At 44.5% G+C, this 21,920-nt stretch overlaps 1 protein-coding gene across 1 annotated transcript in view; it reads right to left on the minus strand.

Annotated features, from left to right (window-relative positions):
* Positions 1 to 4,105: 4,105 nt before the first annotated feature.
* Positions 4,106 to 21,920, minus strand: part of LOC117260076 (ATP-binding cassette sub-family G member 4-like) — a 29,905-nt gene continuing 12,090 nt past the window's right edge. The window contains exons 3-15 of the mRNA XM_033631953.2: positions 14,354 to 14,471; positions 14,001 to 14,133; positions 13,705 to 13,755; positions 12,899 to 13,044; positions 10,383 to 10,506; positions 10,169 to 10,283; positions 9,935 to 10,077; positions 9,149 to 9,247; positions 8,872 to 9,040; positions 8,672 to 8,772; positions 8,234 to 8,392; positions 8,026 to 8,144; positions 4,106 to 7,719 (exon numbers count right to left, since the gene is read on the minus strand). Coding sequence (XP_033487844.1) covers positions 7,494 to 7,719; positions 8,026 to 8,144; positions 8,234 to 8,392; positions 8,672 to 8,772; positions 8,872 to 9,040; positions 9,149 to 9,247; positions 9,935 to 10,077; positions 10,169 to 10,283; positions 10,383 to 10,506; positions 12,899 to 13,044; positions 13,705 to 13,755; positions 14,001 to 14,133; positions 14,354 to 14,471 — 1,703 coding nt within the window. The 3' untranslated portion in view covers positions 4,106 to 7,493. The remainder of the gene's footprint in view (positions 7,720 to 8,025; positions 8,145 to 8,233; positions 8,393 to 8,671; positions 8,773 to 8,871; positions 9,041 to 9,148; positions 9,248 to 9,934; positions 10,078 to 10,168; positions 10,284 to 10,382; positions 10,507 to 12,898; positions 13,045 to 13,704; positions 13,756 to 14,000; positions 14,134 to 14,353; positions 14,472 to 21,920) is intronic.

Below are 21,920 nucleotides of genomic sequence, written 5' to 3' on the forward strand. Positions count from 1 at the left end.
TTGACTTCAGCCTGTGATGCTGCTGGACAGAGACGCTGAGGGACAAAATGTCCTGAGACACAAACACGTGTTGTTTGATTCTACAGGTGGTTTATTTACCTTTTTGCAGGTTCATGTTTCCACACTGTGACAGGATTTTAAATGTTTCAAGCTGCTGAAATGTCGTCGCTCCCAAACACAGATCCACTGACTGGATTTTTACCTCCTGAGTGAACTGGTTTAACTGGTTCACTGAGACAGAAACTAATGTGTCTGTAGATTATCTTACTATATAATGATGAAAACTCTGTGTGTGTGTGTGTGTGTGTGTTCCATGTTTTTCTCCTCACTGACTTGGTCAATCCATGTGAAATTTGGCACAGTGGTAGAGGGTCATGGGAGGATGCCAATGAAGCAATATTACATCAATTGGCCAAAGGGGGGCGCTATAGCAACCCATTGAAATGTCAAACTTTGAATGGGCATATCTCATGCCCCGTATGTCGTAGAGACATGAAACTTTGCACAGAGATGCCTCTCCTCATGAGGAACACATTTGCCTCAAGAACCCATAACTTCCGCTTATATAGATTTTCCGCCATTTTGAATTTTTTGAAAAACACTTCAAATGGATCTCTTCCTAGGAAGTTTGAGCGATCTGCATGAAACTGGGTGAACATAATCTAGGGACCAATATCTAAAGTTCCCTCTTGGCAAAAGTTGGAAAACTTACTAAAACTGAGCTTCTATAAGGCAATGAATATTGCGGAGGGCGTGGCTCATCACATAAAGGTGTAGAACATCTCAAGGGTTTCACCCATCACCACGCAACTTTGTAGGCATATGACCACACATAATCTGAGGGGACCCCTCCATTATTGACCCCATCAAACAAAATGGGGGCGCTAGAGAGCTCATTTCTTATCTAGGCCTAACCGCCATATGGATTTTTACTAAACTTGGTAGATATGTAGAACAGGACGCCTCAAGGTGACTGGAGAAATTTAACTCTAATTGGCAACTGGGTGGCGCTATAACAACAGAAAAATGCTTCAAAATGGCTAAAATGTGACCGATCGCTGTGGCTCCCCCTGTGGACCAATGTTGGTGTTTTCTAATGTTTGGTATGACTAAGTCATGGTATGGTATGCTGCTGCAACATGTGAACTACCAGTGCGCCCACTTTGAAGTCAATACAACATATAAACACTTTAACTATCTGCCTTTCAACGTGCTGCCTCAACTACTAATGTACAGTTTTAGCCCACTAACTATCCCACTACTGGCAATGGTACTACTGTACTTTCAATAAAGCAATCGTACTATCAAACTCACAAACACTCTGTCTGAATACATTGCTCTTCTTAATGGCTTCAGTTGACTATTTAATCTGCAATTTCCTATGACCTGTATCCCAAACACACACCATGTGAAACTGTACGTGGGCAACTGTGCACTCAGTGGGTATGGACTAGTTTATATAATATATCTGACTGTGTGCCCAGTCGTAACCTGAGGCCCTGAGCCAAGGCTCAGCTGAGAAGTGAGGCTGACAGTTTGTTTGGGCCCCGCTCTCTGAGGAGTCCCTTATCTTTGGTCAAATCCCCTTAAAAACACTTTATAAATGTGCTCTCAGGGTTCATGGTGTGAGCTCACTTATCTGGAACTCACTTCTTAAAACCTGTTTATATACAAAGACCCTTTAACTTTAACTTTTGTTATTTTTCACCTATTTTACTCAAGTGGTTTATTTCATCATCTTCTAATGTTGTATTTTTGTGAAGTACTTTGTAATTTTTTATCATGAAAAGCATCATTATTATAATCATTATAATTATTCTCACATTTGAGCTCCAGAGTCGACTCTATCAGAAGAGGAGAACCAGCCCCGTCACCAAACCAGTGAGCGTCCGAAGCATTTCATGAGTAGCCCTGGAGCTTAATATACATTTGTTTAAAGCCCTGTATCAAATGTGTCGAGGGCAATAAGTGGAAAAAGTAGGAAGAACACAGACACCAGCACCTGAGGGAGCGACACCTCAGGAAACACTTTCAAGAACCTTAAAAAAGGAGTTGAGTTCAGGGCCACACAAGGCTGGTTACTGAAGCACAGACGTGACGTTAAAATCAACCACATGTTTTATTGAAATGATCAAAAATAAGCAGACAGGAAGAGACCAGAGCTGCTGGGAGAACATTTAACATTGATCATCAAATCAACACAAATACCAGTAATTAATTAAAATACTGTTTATTACAATTAGCTCAAAAGAGTCTGAACACCACAAGTCAGTGAAATATTCTGTCCAACATGAAGCTAGCTAAACTAAACCAGAGGAGGTGAGCAGAGGTCACTGAGGAGCACCCAGGGGTGCCACCACCTCCTCACCTCAGGTACAACACGCCAATACTCACAGCGATACGGCGCCATCTACAGTCGTGTCCTGGTGCTCTTACTCTTATTGAGCTCAGGGACCCAAGCTGCCAACAAGATGGCGCTCTGCTCCACTGAAAGAAAAGAAAATCAAAGAGAAATACAGAAAAACAATAAGAGCAGCAAGATAAGTAGAGTTCATGCAAATCAACTGTGATGCTGAATAAAAAGAACAAAATAAGGAGAGGGCGACAACTGCCACTAAACTCCTCCTCCTAGTCAGTGTTTTCAGTTGGTTTAGTTTAGTTTAGTTAGTCGGCCACATTCATCACAGTGTTCCTCCAAATATCTCAGTTCCTCAGTCAGACTCTTTGTTGACATGGCCATGATAACTGTGTCTTCCCTCAGCATTAAGACATTAGAGCAGCACATGGCAACATGAAGATGAGTCATGTAGTTTGGGCGTGGTGGTGTACAAGACAGAAGTGAACCTGCTGAGCCAGGCTGTTTTATTTGTGTCCACAAGGAGGCGCTCAAGGATGATTTAAAAGCCCTGACGCTGAGCTGAACATCTCTGGCTCAGCAGCACTCAGCGGCTCCATGACAGCTGCCTCAACACACACGATGAGGAACATACAGGCTACACTTCAGTGATGGGACCAGTCTCATCAAGAGTGACAGAGCGTGTGGACGACCTGTTTGACACTTTAAACCATAGTGAGTCAATTTATTTTATTATTTCACTGCTCCAACACACTGCCAGCTGTGTGGTGCACAGAGTCACAGTGTTTCCTGTGTAAAACACCTCCTCTCTCAGACAGAAGGACAGACGAAGCGTTGACTCTGAGCTGGAGGTGTCTCAGTCTCAGAACCCATCAGCTCTCGTCTGACGATGGTCAAGCACAAACAGAGATTAGGGCTGACTGGATGCTGTGTGAACACTTACATGGTTACACTTAGATAGTCCTGAATAACTTACTCATATCCAACCAGGATTTAGATTCTGACGCACAGTACACCCGGAAGGGGTCAAAGTTCAGGGTGTGATGTAATGAGACAGTAGTCTGTCCTGATTGTGTGCGATCAGTGCATGCAACAGTACACACTTTTTAAGGGCAGCTGCAGTACATGCTAACAATGAAGAGAAAATGTATGTGATCAGGACCACACCCAGAAACTCAGGCTGTGATGAAGACAACCTGCCAGCAAGCAGGTTAGGTTCACAGGGTCAGTTACCATGGTAACAGACCCAGGGTCGGTTACTATGGTAAGTTACATTTTGTCTCCTAAACCCAACAATGTGTGTGTGTTGGTCAAACATATCACATGTGTGTGTTGTTGAAGGAAAAAAAACATCAGTTGGTGGTGTTGTACTGACGTAGTGCTTTTATTTTGAAAGAGACTGTATGCATTTCCTGTGAAAACAGAAGTGTATTTTGAAAACAGACAATGCATGTAACAGGCTGAAGTTGACACGGCGTCCCAGAACGTCAACAACCAACACACCCAGGGTACCTTGGACGTCATATGTGGACGTGGAAAGTCCATGACCAAACGTGGACATGTGACGAGGTCACAGTGAGGACGTTTTTGTTTTCTAAATAAAATGTCCAAAAATGCATATAACTCAAAAAAAAAAAAAAAAAAAAAGTAAGTAAGTTGTCACAGAATAAGAACATATGAATCAGATGAACCTTTTAATTCCATGTGACGACTTGTTGGCGGGAGGCAGAGAGTTGTTTGTACGGGCAGTTTGGATAATTCATGATCACATTTTAATAGAAACTCAAAGCTCAAACTGAACTGAACTGAACGTAGTGAGAACCACAGCTCCTCACCTTTCTCTAAACAACAATGAAGCCATTTCATTTTAATACACCATCCATAAGTTCAAAGCCAGCTGCTGGTATCCCACGTTCCTCCTCAGAGGTTTTGAGCAAATGATGTTTGTTTTTCCAAATGAAATTAAATGTACTTATTTGTCTGATGACTTGAGGCGGAGGCGGAGCTAAGGAGTGTGGACACTCTGAATACAGACGTGATGTGTCCTGACACAACTAATGTGTAGAGAGCACAATAACACATTTTGTGTCAGCCACTGAAAATAATGTGTTGCATGCTGCTCCCAGAGCCTTTGCATAGAGAGTTGCGTCATTATTTTTTTATAGCACTGGCGGACTGTGGAGCCTCTCAACACATGCTCACAGCACAGTGGAGTTACAGCAGAGAGGCTGTTTGTGAGGCACTTTTAAAGGGTTAGACATCTAAAGAATTAGACTGCATTATTACTTTTCTTGAGTATGAGTTCTGCAGCTGTTCTGCAAATACTTTCCACTTAGGTAATGAAAACTGCGTGATGTTTGTTGGTGGGCGGGGCTTAGCTGGAGGCCAAACAGTTCTCCACAGACATTAGCTAGCACTAGCTAACAAGTTGTGTTGTCTTGTTTTAGACAATGGAGGAAGATGATGTGAGTGGTGCGTTCAGAAACACTCATTGTGAGTGTGGGAGCGCACTCTGACACAAACTGGAGCGTCAGACTGAATTTACCAACGCACCATGTCAGGTCACTCACTCTCCGGGACCGCCAGTGTTACTTGAATAAGTAAACACTGACCAACGGGACCAGACTGGCCGACCCGTATGCTCTCAACTTATCAATATAATCAATAATAATATATATAAATAATGAACATAAATTTCAGGCTTAAAATAACTTTTGATTAGGCCCCACCCACTCATGGCATAAACTCCGCCCATTTCAAGTACAGACAGAGATGATGTACTCACTCATCCCTGGTACACACCACACACATGATGTTAACCATGAACAGCCTGTTAACTTTAAATCTTATTCTCTTAAACCATCTCATCCAACATCACAGAGTTCGAGGACAACATGCTTCTATACGTGATTTTTTTGTCAGTGGGTTTGAGTTAAATATTAGCTTAAAATTAGATTTGTTCCCCTTCATGTCCCTCCTGGGCTCTGCTCTCGTGTCACGTGCAGTCCAGATGCATTTTCTAAAACATGCTATTCAAATAAAACATGAAACTTCAGATAGCACCAAACATGACTGCAAGAGCATGTTGTGTCCATGTGACATGACAGGCTGCAGTGTGGACACAAAATAATAACGATACAGTAATTCATCTTTTTGGCTTAAATACGTCTACATAACTGTGAATGAAGATAATACAGTACAGTATAAAGTGATTAAGGCTGAGCAACTCTTTAAGATTTCAGATTACATCATCGAGGTACAAAAAATATTAATTTTTGGTCGACAATCATGATAAAGCTTAATCAACAACTATTAACATGTTAAAAACAATCTAGCTCCAACAATGATTTTATTTTCATACACAGGAAATAAATGTGGGACTCCAAACTGTCAACTTCTGTCATACGACAAGAATACAGAGCAGAGACGAGCTCAAGCAGACTGCTGTCTTCCAGTGTTCACTGTTCCAGGAACATTACACGACAGTGGCTGCAAAGGTTTGGGCCCCGCTGGACTTTAACTTTAATTTACTGTGAGTAGTTCAGTGAGAAGACGATGGACTGATCTCCAGAGGACATGAAGCTGGAGATGAAACATTTCTTCAATATTTTAAGCAACATTACTTTTTTCTGAATTTGCCTGAAGCCAAAGTTTGGGCACCCTGCATGGTCAGTGCTCAGTAGCGCCCCCTTTGGCAGGTACCACAGCTTCTAAACACTTCTGGAGGTGTGTTTAGGATCATTGTCCTGTTGTAGAAGCCATCCTCTCTTCATCTGCAGCTTTTTTACAGATGCTGTGATGTCTGGAATTTAACTGAATCCATTCTTCCCTCTACCTGTGAAATGTTCCCTGTGCCACTGGCTGCAACACAAGCCCAAAGCATCATCCATCCACCCCCGTGTTTAACAGTTTGTTCTCCAAACATACCTTTGCTCATTGTCTGTAGAAATCTTCCTGCAGGTCTTTTGCAGTCAAACAGAGGTTTGATTTGCCTTTCTAACAATCCTACGAGCAGCTCTCTCAGAGAGTTTTCAGCTTGACCTCCACAGTTCCTGTTAACTGCCATTTCTTACTGACATGACCAACTGAGGAAACAGCTCCCTGAAAACACTTTGCTATCTTCTTCTAGTCTTCATCAGGTCTTTTAGTGTTCAGAGTGCTAGGCAGCTGTTTAGAGGAGCCCATGGCTGCTGATTGTTGGGACAAGCTTTCAGGAGTCAGAGTCTTTATAAAGCTTTGAAATGAGCATCATCTGGCCTTTGCTAACGATGACTGTGAACAAGCCAGAGCCCTAACAAGCTCATTAAGCTCTGAGACCCTGGGAGAAGTTGTCTGAGAGCTCAGATGTCTCGGAGTGCCCAAACTTTTGCATGTTGCTGCTTTCATTTACTTTTCACTCTAAAATTGTACAAAACAAAATTGAAACACTGATCTTGCTTAAAATGTTGAAAAGTTTCCTCTTTAACTTCCTGTCTTTCAGAGATCAGTTCATCTTCTACTCACTTAACTATTCACAGTAAACTAAATTGTGACCAGGGGAGCCCAAACCTTTGCAGCCACTGTATACTGCAGTGAAACCATTTGTTGTCAGGGTTTAGGATCAACAGAGTGATGCAAACACTCTGTTTGTATTTGCTTCTCTCAAAGGGGGGCAGGTTTTTTTGGACCATAAATCCGAACACTCCCGCGCTGACAGACAGAATGGCAGCACACAGTGTTGAACAAACATCATGTCCCCACCAATAAGTGCTGATGTATCACATCTACCTTGTTCTCAAAACATTTCTGCCTTGCAGGAATATCAGACGTACGGGATAAGCTGCTGAATGTGGCTCAGTCTCTTCGCCCTCTTCACTGCTGACCTGGCTTCGTGCACAGGAGTAAAGTCCTGATGTCCGAGGTAAAACAAGTATATGTGGATTTATAGGATGACTCTTCCCTGCTCTGCGTCATCAGTCACTGCACGGCTGGCAGTCGAACAGATCAGAATTTATGTTCTGTCCTTTTAGCAGCAATGCGTACAATGAAATAAAACAAATTCCCACATGAGAGGTTGTTGTCTGTGCACAGAAAGGAGACCAGGTCTGGGATGATGTCAAGGAGGGCCTTGAGATTTAGACGGTGAGCCAAGCGAAACCTATCGCTCAGACTTGACCTTGTAGCGAAGGACAAGGTAGGTGGCCAGCCGTAGGATGATGAAGAAAATGCCCAGGACGATAAAATCTAAGTAGAGCTTTGCATCCTCGACATCCAGTAACTGCAGAACCTCTTCAGGCTTTTGGAACTTACACACCTTCCCCGGACACTCCAGCTCTGAGCGGTTCATTCCGTAGATGGACAGGATCACCCCTTCAAAGCCATACCTGTGGGAGAGACACAAATACTCATGTCTTGATTCTGAGTCAGAATGACTCAAAGTTTAAACAAAACTGCAAATTCTTCAAGTCTACTAGAGTCATCTGTCGGCTACAATGTCCGCAGTGTGTCCAAAAAATGACCCAAGCGACTGGGACACTTTCAGTATCTGCCCAAAAACTCAAGTGCCAGATGTGCCACAGGAAACTGGCACGGACCTGGGAGTGTGAAATATTTCTGTGGCCACACCAGCTGACCAACATCTGGATCCCTACATCCAAACACTAACAAAACCTCCTGACTGTGGTACACACCTTACGTACGACACATAGGAGCTCCACTGCAGATACTTGGGGATGGTGTCAAAGTTCACAAAGAATCCCGAGAACAGCAGCACTGGGATGGCTGTGACAGGACCAACAAACGTGGCGACCTGTATCAGGATGCAGAGGACACGTTTCTGTCTCATATGTACAACATGAGCCGTGGTGTCTGATATCCAATGATGCAAACATGCAGTACCTGTAGTGAGGTGGAGGCAGCCCCGACCAGGAGGCCTAGGGACTGGGCTACCAGGGCAGTGCAGGTGGACAGGGCTATGAAGAGCAGGTAGCGGGTGGCTTCAGGAGGCTGCTCTGTCATCCAGTACACGATGCTGCAGTACATGATGGGGCAGATCACCTGGAATAACGACTTCATTAACCTTTGCTTCGTTAAGAGTTCACCCCAAAATAAAACTCTGGCCTGGATCTTCCATCTCAGCCCAATCACAAACAACACTGTATGTATTTAAAATGTATGAAGGAGTAAGTGTTTTTCTCCTAAAATGTAATCTTCCAATTTATAACTTGACAACCAGGCAGTACCATCAAGCACCACTAGAGTGCAGCACTGTACTGTGTAGTTGTGTTGAGCTGTGTGAAACACATCCAGCCCACCAGCCCGACACTGCCAGCTCACCTGGAAGGGGATGTCAGCCATGGTCTTGGCCAGGTAGTACGCCTTCAGACTGTACCAGTAGTTCAGATGCTCCCTGAGGAACACAGACATCTCCAGAGGAACTAACAGAGGGCACAAAGACATTCACACACATCTGTCACTTCACAACATATTGACCTTGCTGTCCTTGTGCATTGTGAACGTTCCCCGGTCAGACTCACAGGTTAACACGGTCGGCATGAGCGCTCCAAACATGAGGAAGAGCATGGAGAAGAACAGGAAGCCGGTGTTGTTGAAGACCTTGCTGGCGTCATTGCCGATGTTCAGATAGAGCAAACCTATCAACACACCGATAGCGATGTGGGATATCAGTCTGAGGTGGGTCAACACCTGAGGACACAACAGGAGCAGGACAAAGTGTTGTAGGTAACTTTATTTTGAGGTATAGAACGGGACTTTTTCATGCACAGCTGAAATATCTGTATTTAATGTTCTCACCTGGTCTCGACATATAGTGATGAAGGTTCTCTTGAAGAGGATACAGAACTGTGTTAGCGTGCTTGTGGCAAAAGTATGGCTCTCTATGTGTCCGGTGTCCTGAGGAAAAAGGAGCAGATAATCCTGAAACATTTAAATATGTGTCCATGATTATAAGGTAAGGTAAACTTTATTGTCCCCTAAGAGAAATTCATCTTGGGCACAGTGCTACATTTCATTGCTTCACAGGACAAGATAAAAACATAATCACAGGGACAGTTCAATCACATAAAACAGACATGGACTACATTTAACAATCACAACACAGAAACATACAGAGACGTCTAAAGTGCAAGAAAAAGTGCTGAGTGCTGGACCCACATCATGACAGTGCAGCACAACACAACGTCCTGCTGTCAGCGCCACGTTAACAGACTAAAAGACATGCTGAGATGTTGACAACGTTGTGCATAAAGATGACACGGAGTCATGTTTGATCGTGTTATGCACAGTTTATAATAACGGTTAATACAGTGAGAATATATAGAAATAGGACATGGAGTCTGTAGTTGACCATACGGGATGTAATTTTGGAAGGACTTGGCCTGCCATTTCTTTTTCTTTTTTTGTACAGTGGCGTGCAAAGGTTTGGGCACCCCTGGTCAAAATTTTGTTTACTGTGAGTAGTTAAGTCAGTAGAAGAATATGGTCAGTAATTGCTTAAAATATTGTCTTTAACTTTTTTTGCCTTTTGGAGATCAGTTCATCTTCTTCCTAAGTGCTGTATGAATAAAGTTTTTTACGCACCATGGGGAACTTTGCTGCACAGACCGCCTGCCCGTTGGTATCACACTGGTTCTTCTTCTCCTCTAACGCACACATTCCTCCTTGGACGGCTTCAAACAGCACCGGGTTCAAGTCTCCATACTCTCCTGATGCCACTTCGATGACTGAAGGAAACATCAGAGAACAGAGACACAGATCATGAAGGAATCAGAAATCATTCTCACACATCTATGAATGAATGAGGAGCGGACATACTGAAGTCTGCAGGGTTGTGGTAGGTGGGACAGTGAAGGCCCAGAGTCTTCAGATAGGGGATGAGGTAATGGACTGTGCCTTTGTAGATGCACTGTCCCTGACTGAGAATGTAAAGCTGCGGAGGAACAAAACAATTTAAGGGAAAAACATTTCCAACTGAAAGAGTCTGTGCCAACTTCCATCCACTCAGCTCCTCATGTCCTGACAGACTTACCTTGTCAAACATCTCAAACAGTTTGGCACTCGGCTGGTGGATGGTGCAGATGATGGTCCGTCCTCCCAGTGCCAGAGAGCGCATTAGCGAGACCACCTGGTAGCACGACGCGCTGTCCAGGCCACTGAACAGAGACAGACACATACAGGGTGCTACTGTCATTGTGTTTACAGGATACAACAAAATGTGGAGTGCCACTCCTGGTTGGTGCGTAAGAGTTAATATTACATACAATATTACAAACACTGAACACACTGCACATTATATAAATGAGGTAGCTTTGCAGTGCCAGAGTCAGCGAATCGCCCAGTCTGCTGTCGTTATTGAGATGTAGAAATAAAAACAGTGAGAGAGTTGTTGTTGAGAGACTATGACTGTTCATGTCGTGTGTTGATTAAGAGTGTGAATGACTTCAGGAAAGAAGCTGCTCATGAGTCTGGTGGTGGGAGTGTTTAATGACGTTTTGTCACTTCAATAATTTCCTGCAATTTGGAGGACGTTGTGCCAAATTGCCAATTGCTAATTAAAAAAAACAGAAAAGAAATCAAACCAATTTGCTCAGGGATCAAAGGTTTAAATACTTGTAAAAGGTGTCTGAAAGCAGGACAAGGAAAGTGATGTCACTCCAAGTTTCAAAGGGTTAAGGTGTGTCCAACTCCAGAAACGGTCCTCCAGGGCCTACAGTGGTATTTTTGCTTATTCTGACGTCATTTCTTGGAACATCTTCAAATGCTTCATTTCTCTGAAATCTCTTCCACCTGAGCTTAAAGGTTATGTGAGTCAATGAACCAGAATAATTGACAAAAGTCTTTAAATTGTGTTGTCAAAAAAAGGGCATGTTTTTTCAACAGCTTTTACAAAATTAAAACACAAAACATACCGATATGAAAATTTTTAGATGTAGACACAAAATATTTATTGAAATTCCATAAGTTATTTGAAATGTGCACTTCGGCCGTTGCTGGCTACAGGGCTCTGGCTCGGTACTGGACCAGTTTCAAAGATTGTTGTTCCCATTAGTTGCTTAGAAGTAAAAATACCTGAGTTAATTAACTACAGAAAACCTGTGACGATACAGTGAGGGTGGTTGATATCTTGTTGAGGATTACTTCAGTCATTATCAGGGATTCATCAGCGAACTTTCTCGGGATTGTTTTATCTATCCTTCTCCGCAAAGGTTCATTTGTCAGAGACTGAGGGTCCCAGAGCGTCCAACAGCTCACACCTGTCAGATGGCACCACTGTAATTAAAAGTTTAATTGTTCGGGATTCAAGAGTCGATCCAACACCATATGTCCAGCTGTCACAAGACTCATTATAAATACGCAGCCAGATGTGCTGTCTGGACCAACTGAAACTGCATTTGCCAAGAGATGTTTGCTTTTCTACAAACCACATCTATGAACTGTAGACCTGTTTCTAAGTTTCCTTCTACATCCAAGATTTTTTGTATTGATATTTGACAAACACCAATGTGACTTCCATCAGCTCGGCTCTGCTGAGGGTCACAAACGATATGCTAATGCAGACCAAGGTGAAATTGCCAATTTAGTTCTCTTAGATTTGTCCACGGCCTTTGACACGACTGATCACGCTATTCTGATTGATCAGCTGAAAAAATGGGTTGGGGTAACTGGTGTAGCACTGAGCTGGTTTTCCTTATTCATCCAACCGGACATTCCTCCTGGTGTCTGCTGATGACAAGGTATCCACCTGTGCTCTTTGAACCTGAGGGGTGCCTCAGGGGTCAGTTGTTGGGCCCATTTTATTTTCATTACATGCTCTACTTAAGGCACTTAATCTGTCTATTTGGTAGTATGTTATTCTATTGCTACGCTGATGATACACACCTTTACCTTTCTGTTAAGCCTGCTGACCTCTCACATCTACCTATTCTGTACAAGTGTCTAGACGACATCAGTAACTGTATGTGTCAATATTATCTTTAATTAAATCCCAGTAAAACCAAAGTTCTGGTTTGTGCCCCAGATCAGGTCTCAAGAACATACATCTAACACCTTGGGTCATCGGCCACAGATAGAAAATATTTTGCTAAACAGTCAATTTTGACTCTCAGCAGGAATTCAATAAACACGTCAAGTCAGTCCTGCTACTTTCACCTCAGATACTTAAACTGTTATCCACCTGCATAAGCTGAAAGCACACTGGTGCCACCGTGGCACAGCACGTCATGTTTGACAGGTGCGAAAAAAGACAACAATTGAATTCAAATTTTCAGTCCTGATGTTCACATGGACAGTTTGTGGATAAACTAACGAACTTGCACCCCAATAAAACAAGTAGAAAAACACATCAGAAGTTTGTATTGGATTTCAGTCCCAGTTGGGACACAGTTACACAGAAGCAGCCCATTGACTTGCTATGGCGAGGGTCAAAGCCTTTCCATTAATGCTTATCTATCTTAAGGAAGTGCGTTACAAACACTTAAAATGTAATAAATACTTTTAAAGTTAACATTCAACCATCATCAGCTCGGCAGCATCTGTGTGTCTCACCTGGTGGGCTCATCAAAGAACATGACTGGAGGATTGTTGACCAGTTCGAGGGCGATGGCCAGCCGTTTACACTGACCACCGGACAGTGAGCTGGTACGAGTGTGAGCACAGTCGAGGAGCCCTAACGCAGTCAGAATCTCATTCACCTGAACAGAGAAAGTGAAACAGAGGAGGAGATTCATAACCAGTCCTGGCTTTGTTTTGGTTCCTTTAAACCAGTCACAATCATGTACAGTGGCGCTAAGCACAGGATGCAGCGACGGTGCTCAGTGTGAGAGGAACCTTACTTGTAACGTTAAACTACTTCAGTCAGTGTTTTTACCAGTTTAAATCACTGGTTCTGTTTGTTTCTGAGAGGAAGAGACCTGTGTGGATCATTCAGCTCCTGAACTATGAACACTGAAGGAATTCTAACCAGGAGAAGTTTCAGCTGGTTGTAATCTGCAGTCCTCACTGACAGACGCCTCCAAATCCCCCTAACTCGAACACACTTCACCTTTAACTGTGGTGACAGCTCTGGTTTGCATGTCAGCGTGTACAGATAACATTTCCTATCAGCTATTTATTTTATTATTTATTTCATATCTGAATAGGTACATCATGTCACCTCAGACATGTCAGGTATTTGACAACAGCTTAAAGAGCCAAGTGTGCAGCATGTTTCATGTCTCCATATTAACTGTGATCAGCTGGTGAGGTTTAGATATGACTTGTGTGTTTCAGGCCAGGCTTCAGTTTATTTAAGAGGACGTATTATTGTTGACACATTTTCCTGTGTGTGTTAAAATAGTAGATGTTCATCTCACCAGTTCTTTCTTCACGTCCATAGTTTCACTCAGCTTTAAGTTGGCTGAAACCTGCAGCAGAGAGTGAACACGTGTGTCATAACCATGTAATGCAGCAGATCTTTAACAGCAGCACAGATCTGTGTCGGTCTCAGAGGCCGATCCCTGCAGCACGCCGCCACACTAACTATCAACCGTGTCATCACGGGTTCAGAAGTATTATCACTGTCACCACAGAGTTTTGAAATAAAAGCACACTTTGAGGATGACTTCAGATTTTCCTGGCTGTGCTACGAGCACTGTCAGTAACAGCTCACCATCATGGCCTCTCGTGCAGTGAGGTGTGGCAGTAGCATGTCTTCCTGCATGATGTAGCAGGACATTTTCCTGAACGTCCTCAGGTCCCTGGGTTTCCCATTTACCAGGATCTGACCCTTCATCCCTGTTTCCCTGGGCGGGGGGAGAACACACACAGTTATGTAAAGCTTTGATCTCTATATTGCAGTGTGCCATGAGTGCCTGTGATGAAGCTCATTTCTCTAACTGTGCTGTGTTTGGTTGTTTGTCCATAAAAAGCTTTTCTTGATAAATCTGAACTTTGTCTCATAAAACTGAGGATGAAATTTTAAACCTTTTCCTTAAGCTGTAAAGCAAAAGGGAATTTTCTCACCTGTATCCAGCCAGGATGTTCATTAAGGTGGACTTCCCGGCCCCTGAGGGCCCCATAATTCCTATCAGCTCCCGACTGCAGAACCTTCCAGAAAGGCACTTCAGTAAGGCTTTGAAACCTGGGAACAACAACGGAGGCACTGGCCGTTTCAGCATGTCTGTCTCTATCTCTATCTTTATTTGTATCTATATCATATGATGCAAGGTCACAGTGACACTGACCTTTGACCACCAAATTCTGATTAGTTCATCCTTAGCCCAAAGTGGATGTTTGTGCCAAATTCAAAAAAATCTCCAAGGGTATTCTTGAGATATCACTTTTACAAGAATGAGACAAATGCAAGGTCACAGTGACCTTAAACTTTGACCTTTGATGACCAAATTCTGATTAGTTTGTCCTTATCTCAAAGTGGATGTTTGTGCCAAATTAGGAAAAAAATCCCTTGAGGTGTTCTTGAGATATCAAGTTCACGAGAATGAGACGGATGTACAGTAAGATCAGAGCGACATTTAACTTTGATCTTTGACCACCAAATTCTAATTGGCCAATTGGTGGATGTTTGCGCCAGATTTGTAAAAATTGTTGTTGAGATATCGGGTTCATGAGAATGGGAAAGGCGTACAAAAGACAACCAGGAAACATAACGCCAACAGCCGGGCTATCGGTGCAGAGGCGTAAAAAAATATGTACAAACCTAATTCATTTAGTGCTTCTAAAAACAAACGGGTCAAATACACAGATGTGACCACTGAGGAAATAAAATGTATATTTAACACAACTACATCTGAGTTGAGCCCCTCCCTCTCCAACGTCCCATCAGAGCCACCACAGTTAATGAGCACAAGCCGAGCGCCCTGCAGAGCAGCGTCACGTCGCGTCTCCCTGACCTGCTCATGGACAGACAGGTAGTGATGGTGTTTGCCCTCAGCCTCAGCACTGTTTGTCACAGTTGTTCAATTAATCTGGAATTAAAACACCTCATATAGCCAGACTAATTTAGGCAATAACCCACCGTTAGGTTTAACAACAAGTAAACTAGTCTGGTGTAAAATCACAACGTCTCCCTCCAGCTCTCCGTCAGAGTTGACCGCCTGCCTGTGGCGAGCAGAAGCAGATGTTGAATTGCTTTCCATGTGTCTTAATAAACCAAACCTCAGCATGTTTTACATCTGTTTTACATGTCTTTAACATCTCTTTATTCAGAGAACAGAGTTTTCTAATGTTGTGAAAAGATTTGTTTATTGTGATGTTATTTACTTTATAGATCACTAAACCTCTTGGCAGGGCGTGTTTTGAAAGTGAACAAAAAAAAAAATGTCTGCATGTAAAAACTTTTTGTGGAAGGGATGCCTTTTCTTTCACTTGAGCACAGCCCTGCAAAAGGTCTGTGCACGGCACTGCGGGGTAACATGTATGTTAAATTTATCCAATGTCAAGTCTCTGATCGTGTGACGAGACGATATGTGCACGATAGTGTGCACGATCAGGCCTGTCATAGTAATGTGCACTGGGGCCCATCATAACCACCTTACACCACTGACCTGCTGCGTCATCCGGACACCCCCAAACACATGAGCACAAATTTATACCTCACGCTGTCAAAATCAACTTTATCGTTTCATGGTAGATCACCTCTGCTCCTCTGAAAGCCCCTGACACGCCTGATTCCACTCAGTCAGACAAGACAAGAATCATTTCCTGACCCACAGCTTTAGCCTGAGTACGGCTCCTACACTGCACAGTATCAAATGCTGCACTTGAGTCTAACAGCATTAACCCTCAGCACTCACCTGCGTCATCTCTCAACAACACACTGCAACCTCTGTGCCTCTGTGCTGTGCTGCAGGAAACACAACAACAACTACACTTTGTCTTGTTGGAACTAGAAGTCCAGGAGTTGGTCAAAGACGACCGTCCTACCTGTTCCGTCACAAATTAAATGTCATTCTTAAAATAGGCCTCCGGGCGGTCACATCAAACAGTCGATGCTAAAAGAGCCGATCCATCATCAGCAGGCAGCGCCCTTTGTCTTCAACCTCTGTCACTCTGCAGGGACGACATGACTTTCACCGGCTGTGGTGGTCTGATTCTTAAAGTTAGAGTGAAGATACTGATATCATATGAAATAAGACGACCTGATGAATGCACTGGTGCCAATCAGGAAGAGGATCCCCTGACCTCTCCGCTCATAATATGTGAATGAAAATGGGTTCAATGTGCACCCACTTCCCTTTACACACATGCCAGCCATTCTCATTCTGAAGTCGTCAAATACAGCTGCTTCATGTGTCACGCATGAACAGCAAAAGCCACCTTTTGCAGCAGTATGACACGCCGCCGGCGGAGTCAGTTGGTAACATGGCCCAAAAAACAACCATCACGTCCTCACTGTGACCTCGTCACATGTCCACGTTTGGTCATGGACTTTCCACATCCACATATGACGTCCAAGGTACCCTGGGTGTGTTGGTTGTTGACGTTCTGGGACGTCGTGTCAGCTTCAGCCTGTTACATGCATTGTCTGTTTTCAAAATACACTTCTGTTTTCACAGGAAATGTACAGTTTGCATACAGTCTCTTTCAAAATAAAAGCACCTCCGACTGATGTTTTTTTCCTTCAACAACACACACACGTGGTTGGGTCTAGGAAAGAAGAACAGGGTTTGGCTTTAAGTCAGTGGTTGCTGGACCCTCCACCACCCCTCCTGCCAGCTCTACTCGGACTTCCACCACCTTAACTTTTGTTGTTTTCCCGCCGTGTTTCCCTCTGACGCCGCGCTCTTGAACATTAATGGCGCTTGATTTTGATTACTTTGGAGTCAGACCAGGTTATTTTAACTTGGAGCACCTGCCGCTGTGAAGGTCTCTCCCCACACTCTCACGTCTATGTGTATATATATATATATGTAGCTGCAAGCTATACACTCTGTTCCGTCATCTCACATCTATGTTTTGGTTAACAGTCGACTCTTGTCTTAGATAATAAAACATAATTACTGAGTTTGTAGAGACCTGTAAGAGTTGCTCCACTTTGTGAGAAAGAACATTTAAACATGATATTTGTCACATTTCCAAGAAATCATTGCACTGATGTTTTGTTAATGCTGCGCAGAGCATCCAGACCTGCCTCCACAGCCACAGCTCTATTGTGAAACTCATTGCTGCTTCATTTACACACTGCGGTGACTGTGCAAACACACACAGAGGAATTTACGGTGCCGTGCTGTGGAGCTATTGAAGCTCATCAATCACAAGTGTTTACCTGCAGTTTCTGTAAAGGTTGAAAGGAATTATGTTTGCTGGCACACACTCCTCCCATACCTTCACCTCCACTCCTTTCACCCTACCTTACTTCACCTCTCTCCCATTTATCCTACCTCACTTCACATAACCTCTTTTTCACCCCACCTAACTTTCACTTCACTTCCCCTGCTTCTCACCGTACCTCACTTCACTTCCTTTCATTTTCACCCTACCTCACTTCACTTCCCCTCACTTTCACCCTACCTCACTTCATTTCCCCTCACTTTCAGCCTACCTCACTTCACTTCCCCTGATTCTCACCCTACCTCACTTCACTTCCCCTCACCCTCACTTTCAGCCTACCTCACTTCCCCTCACTTTCACCCTACCTCACTTCACTTCCCTTCACTTTCACCCTACTTCACTTCCCCTCACTCTCACCCTACCTCACTTCACTTCCCCTGACTCTCACCCTACCTCACTTCACTTCCCCTGACTCTCACCCTACCCGACTTCACTTCCCCTCACTTTCACCCTACCTCACTTCACTTCCCCTCACTTTCACCCCACCTCACTTTACGTCCACTCATATTCACACTACATCATTTCATTCCCCTCACTTTCACCCTACTTCAGTTCACTTCACCTCACTTTCACCCTACCTCACTTCACTTCCCCTGACTTTCACCCTACCTCACTTCACTTCCCCTCACTTTCACCCTACCTCACTTCACTTCCCCTCACTTTCACCCTACCCGACTTCACTTCCCCTCTATTTCACCCTACTTCACTTCACTTCCCCTCACTTTCACCCTACCTCACTTCACTTCCCCTCACTTTCACCCCACCTCACTTTACGTCCACTCATTTTCACACTACATCATTTCATTCCCCTCTTTTGACCCTACGTCACTTCACTTCCCCTCACTTTCACCCTACTTCAGTTCACTTCACCTCACTTTCACCCTACCTCACTTCACTTCCCCTGACTTTCACCCTACCTCACTTCACTTCCCCTGACTTTCACCCTACCTCACTTCACTTCCCCTCACTTTCACCCTACCCGACTTCACTTCCCCTCTATTTCACCCTACTTCACTTCACTTCCCCTCACTCTCACCCTACCTCACTTCACTTCCCCTGACTCTCACCCTACCTCACTTCACTTCCCCTGACTCTCACCCTACCCGACTTCACTTCCCCTCACTTTCACCCTACCTCACTTCACTTCCCCTCACTTTCACCCCACCTCACTTTACGTCCACTCATATTCACACTACATCATTTCATTCCCCTCACTTTCACCCTACTTCAGTTCACTTCACCTCACTTTCACCCTACCTCACTTCACTTCCCCTGACTTTCACCCTACCTCACTTCACTTCCCCTCACTTTCACCCTACCTCACTTCACTTCCCCTCACTTTCACCCTACCCGACTTCACTTCCCCTCTATTTCACCCTACTTCACTTCACTTCCCCTCACTTTCACCCTACCTCACTTCACTTCCCCTCACTTTCACCCCACCTCACTTTACGTCCACTCATTTTCACACTACATCATTTCATTCCCCTCTTTTGACCCTACGTCACTTCACTTCCCCTCACTTTCACCCTACTTCAGTTCACTTCACCTCACTTTCACCCTACCTCACTTCACTTCCCCTGACTTTCACCCTACCTCACTTCACTTCCCCTGACTTTCACCCTACCTCACTTCACTTCCCCTCACTTTCACCCTACCCGACTTCACTTCCCCTCTATTTCACCCTACTTCACTTCACTTCCCCTCACTCTCACCCTACCTCACTTCACTTCCCCTGACTCTCACCCTACCTCACTTCACTTCCCCTGACTCTCACCCTACCCGACTTCACTTCCCCTCACTTTCACCCTACCTCACTTCACTTCCCCTCACTTTCACCCCACCTCACTTTACGTCCACTCATATTCACACTACATCATTTCATTCCCCTCACTTTCACCCTACTTCAGTTCACTTCACCTCACTTTCACCCTACCTCACTTCACTTCCCCTGACTTTCACCCTACCTCACTTCACTTCCCCTCACTTTCACCCTACCTCACTTCACTTCCCCTCACTTTCACCCTACCCGACTTCACTTCCCCTCTATTTCACCCTACTTCACTTCACTTCCCCTCACTTTCACCCTACCTCACTTCACTTCCCCTCACTTTCACCCCACCTCACTTTACGTCCACTCATTTTCACACTACATCATTTCATTCCCCTCTTTTGACCCTACGTCACTTCACTTCCCCTGCTTTGACCCTACGTCACTTCACTTCCCCTCACTTTCACCCTACTTCAGTTCACTTCACCTCACTTTCACCCTACCTCACTTCACTTCCCCTGACTTTCACCCTACCTCACTTCACTTCCCCTCACTTTCACCCTACCTCACTTCACTTCCCCTCACTTTCACCCTACCCGACTTCACTTCCCCTCTATTTCACCCTACTTCACTTCACTTCCCCTCACTTTCACCCTACCTCACTTCACCCCACCTCACTTTACGTCCACTCATTTTCACACTACATCATTTCATTCCCCTCTTTTGACCCTACGTCACTTCACTTCCCCTGCTTTGACCCTACGTCACTTCACTTCCCCTCACTTTCACCCTACCTCTCCTCTGTCCTCCAGCTCACCCACTCAGCTCCATTATTGATGACCTCATCATTCTCAGACGCTGCAGCACTTACAGGAAGCCTCGGAGGACGCACTCAGACACATGCAGACAGTACACACTTAACATCAGACTCATAGATAAAGTCCGGCTGGTTCACAGCATCCAGCTCAGCGTCACAGGTCTGCACTCAGGTCTCTACACAGGAGAAAAGACTTCACAGATGGAGGTGACTGGTTTGGCGAATGTGCGTCTGCTCAGTGTGCCCACCTTTGATAAAGAGTAGCACACAGCTGCGTCCCTGTCCTCTTCAAAGGGAGACATCAGACACAGACTCTCACATCGCAGATGAAACAGTCACAAGTAATGTCCGGTGACCTCCTTTTGTTTCCAGCACCACCACCATGAGCCCACCATGTGATCACCAGGACGACCTTTACATTTCAGGCCCTCTGGTGAAGCTCTAAACTCAAGATAATGCCGTGATGTTGATGTCATCGCTTAGCTTACAACAAACAAACAACTGTGACCATGAATCTCTGCAAATTAAATATGATTCTGTCCATTCATCTAATATCCAACTCATCCTGAGTCGTTGCATATTGACGCTTTGTCTTTGGCCTTCACATCTACATGTTGCACGCTAGGCCTCTATACCTGACGCTGTTGTAGGACTGGTCTGGGATGCCGCGACCAATGCCAGGACGTCAACCAAAGCATGTGTTAGGTTTAGGAAACAGGAGCAACCCTGTCTTTCCAGCTTCCTTACATTGTTACTGGCAGCATTTCAACCTCATATCAGACTGCCGCGACAGGTGCCCTCCAGCTGTGGTATGAAGAAGAAAAAGAAGAGGATATACTACTATACAGGCCTGAAGTGCACACACATGCACACACATGACCTATACATGCATTAAATGGAGAGGTGTCAGAGTGAGGGGGCAGCCCATGGACAGGCACCCTGAGCAGGGGCACCTTGGCAGCGCCCAGGAGGTCAACTGTCACCTCTCCAACCACCAGCCCACACTGCATACTTGGTCCAGATGGGTTGGACCAAGTATGCAGTTTCCCTATAGCCTGAGCTACTGCCACAGACTACAGAGACTGAAGCCTGGGTTCAAAAGGTCACTGACTTTGATCTGCATTGATGGAAATACACACAGTGGTAGCGTGTGAGTAGCTACTACATTTGTATATTGCTGTCCATGACTCCACTGTGAAGCGCCTATTGATCCTCTGTGTGTCATGGACACTGACGGATCCTGGTGAGAGCAGCGTGTCAAACACAATCAGCCCTGCTCCCTCTGTCTCTATGTAGGAAAATGATCTCAACGAGAAAGATCGATAAAGATAAGAGTTTGTAACACTAACTAAAGCAGCAGCTCAGCGCTCACTGCCGGAGGCATCAGTCAGTCACCTCACTGTAGCTGCTGCACCACGCAGAGGCAACAGAGCGAGGCTGACATTGAGCTGCCCTCCTCACCTCATGTTTGTCCTGAAAGCGTCTCTGTCTGATTCAAAACACAACTGACTGTGAACAGAACAAAACATTTGCTCTGTTTAATTTTTATGAGTTATTTTATCTTCTATCTATCTATCTATTTTATGAGGCAGCTGATCCAACACGTTCTCATCCCATGTTGTCAGATATCGCCACTTTGTCATTCTTACGTG

The sequence above is a fragment of the Epinephelus lanceolatus genome, chromosome 4 (assembly GCF_041903045.1).
Source record: "Epinephelus lanceolatus isolate andai-2023 chromosome 4, ASM4190304v1, whole genome shotgun sequence".
Classification (NCBI taxonomy): domain Eukaryota; kingdom Metazoa; phylum Chordata; class Actinopteri; order Perciformes; family Serranidae; genus Epinephelus; species Epinephelus lanceolatus.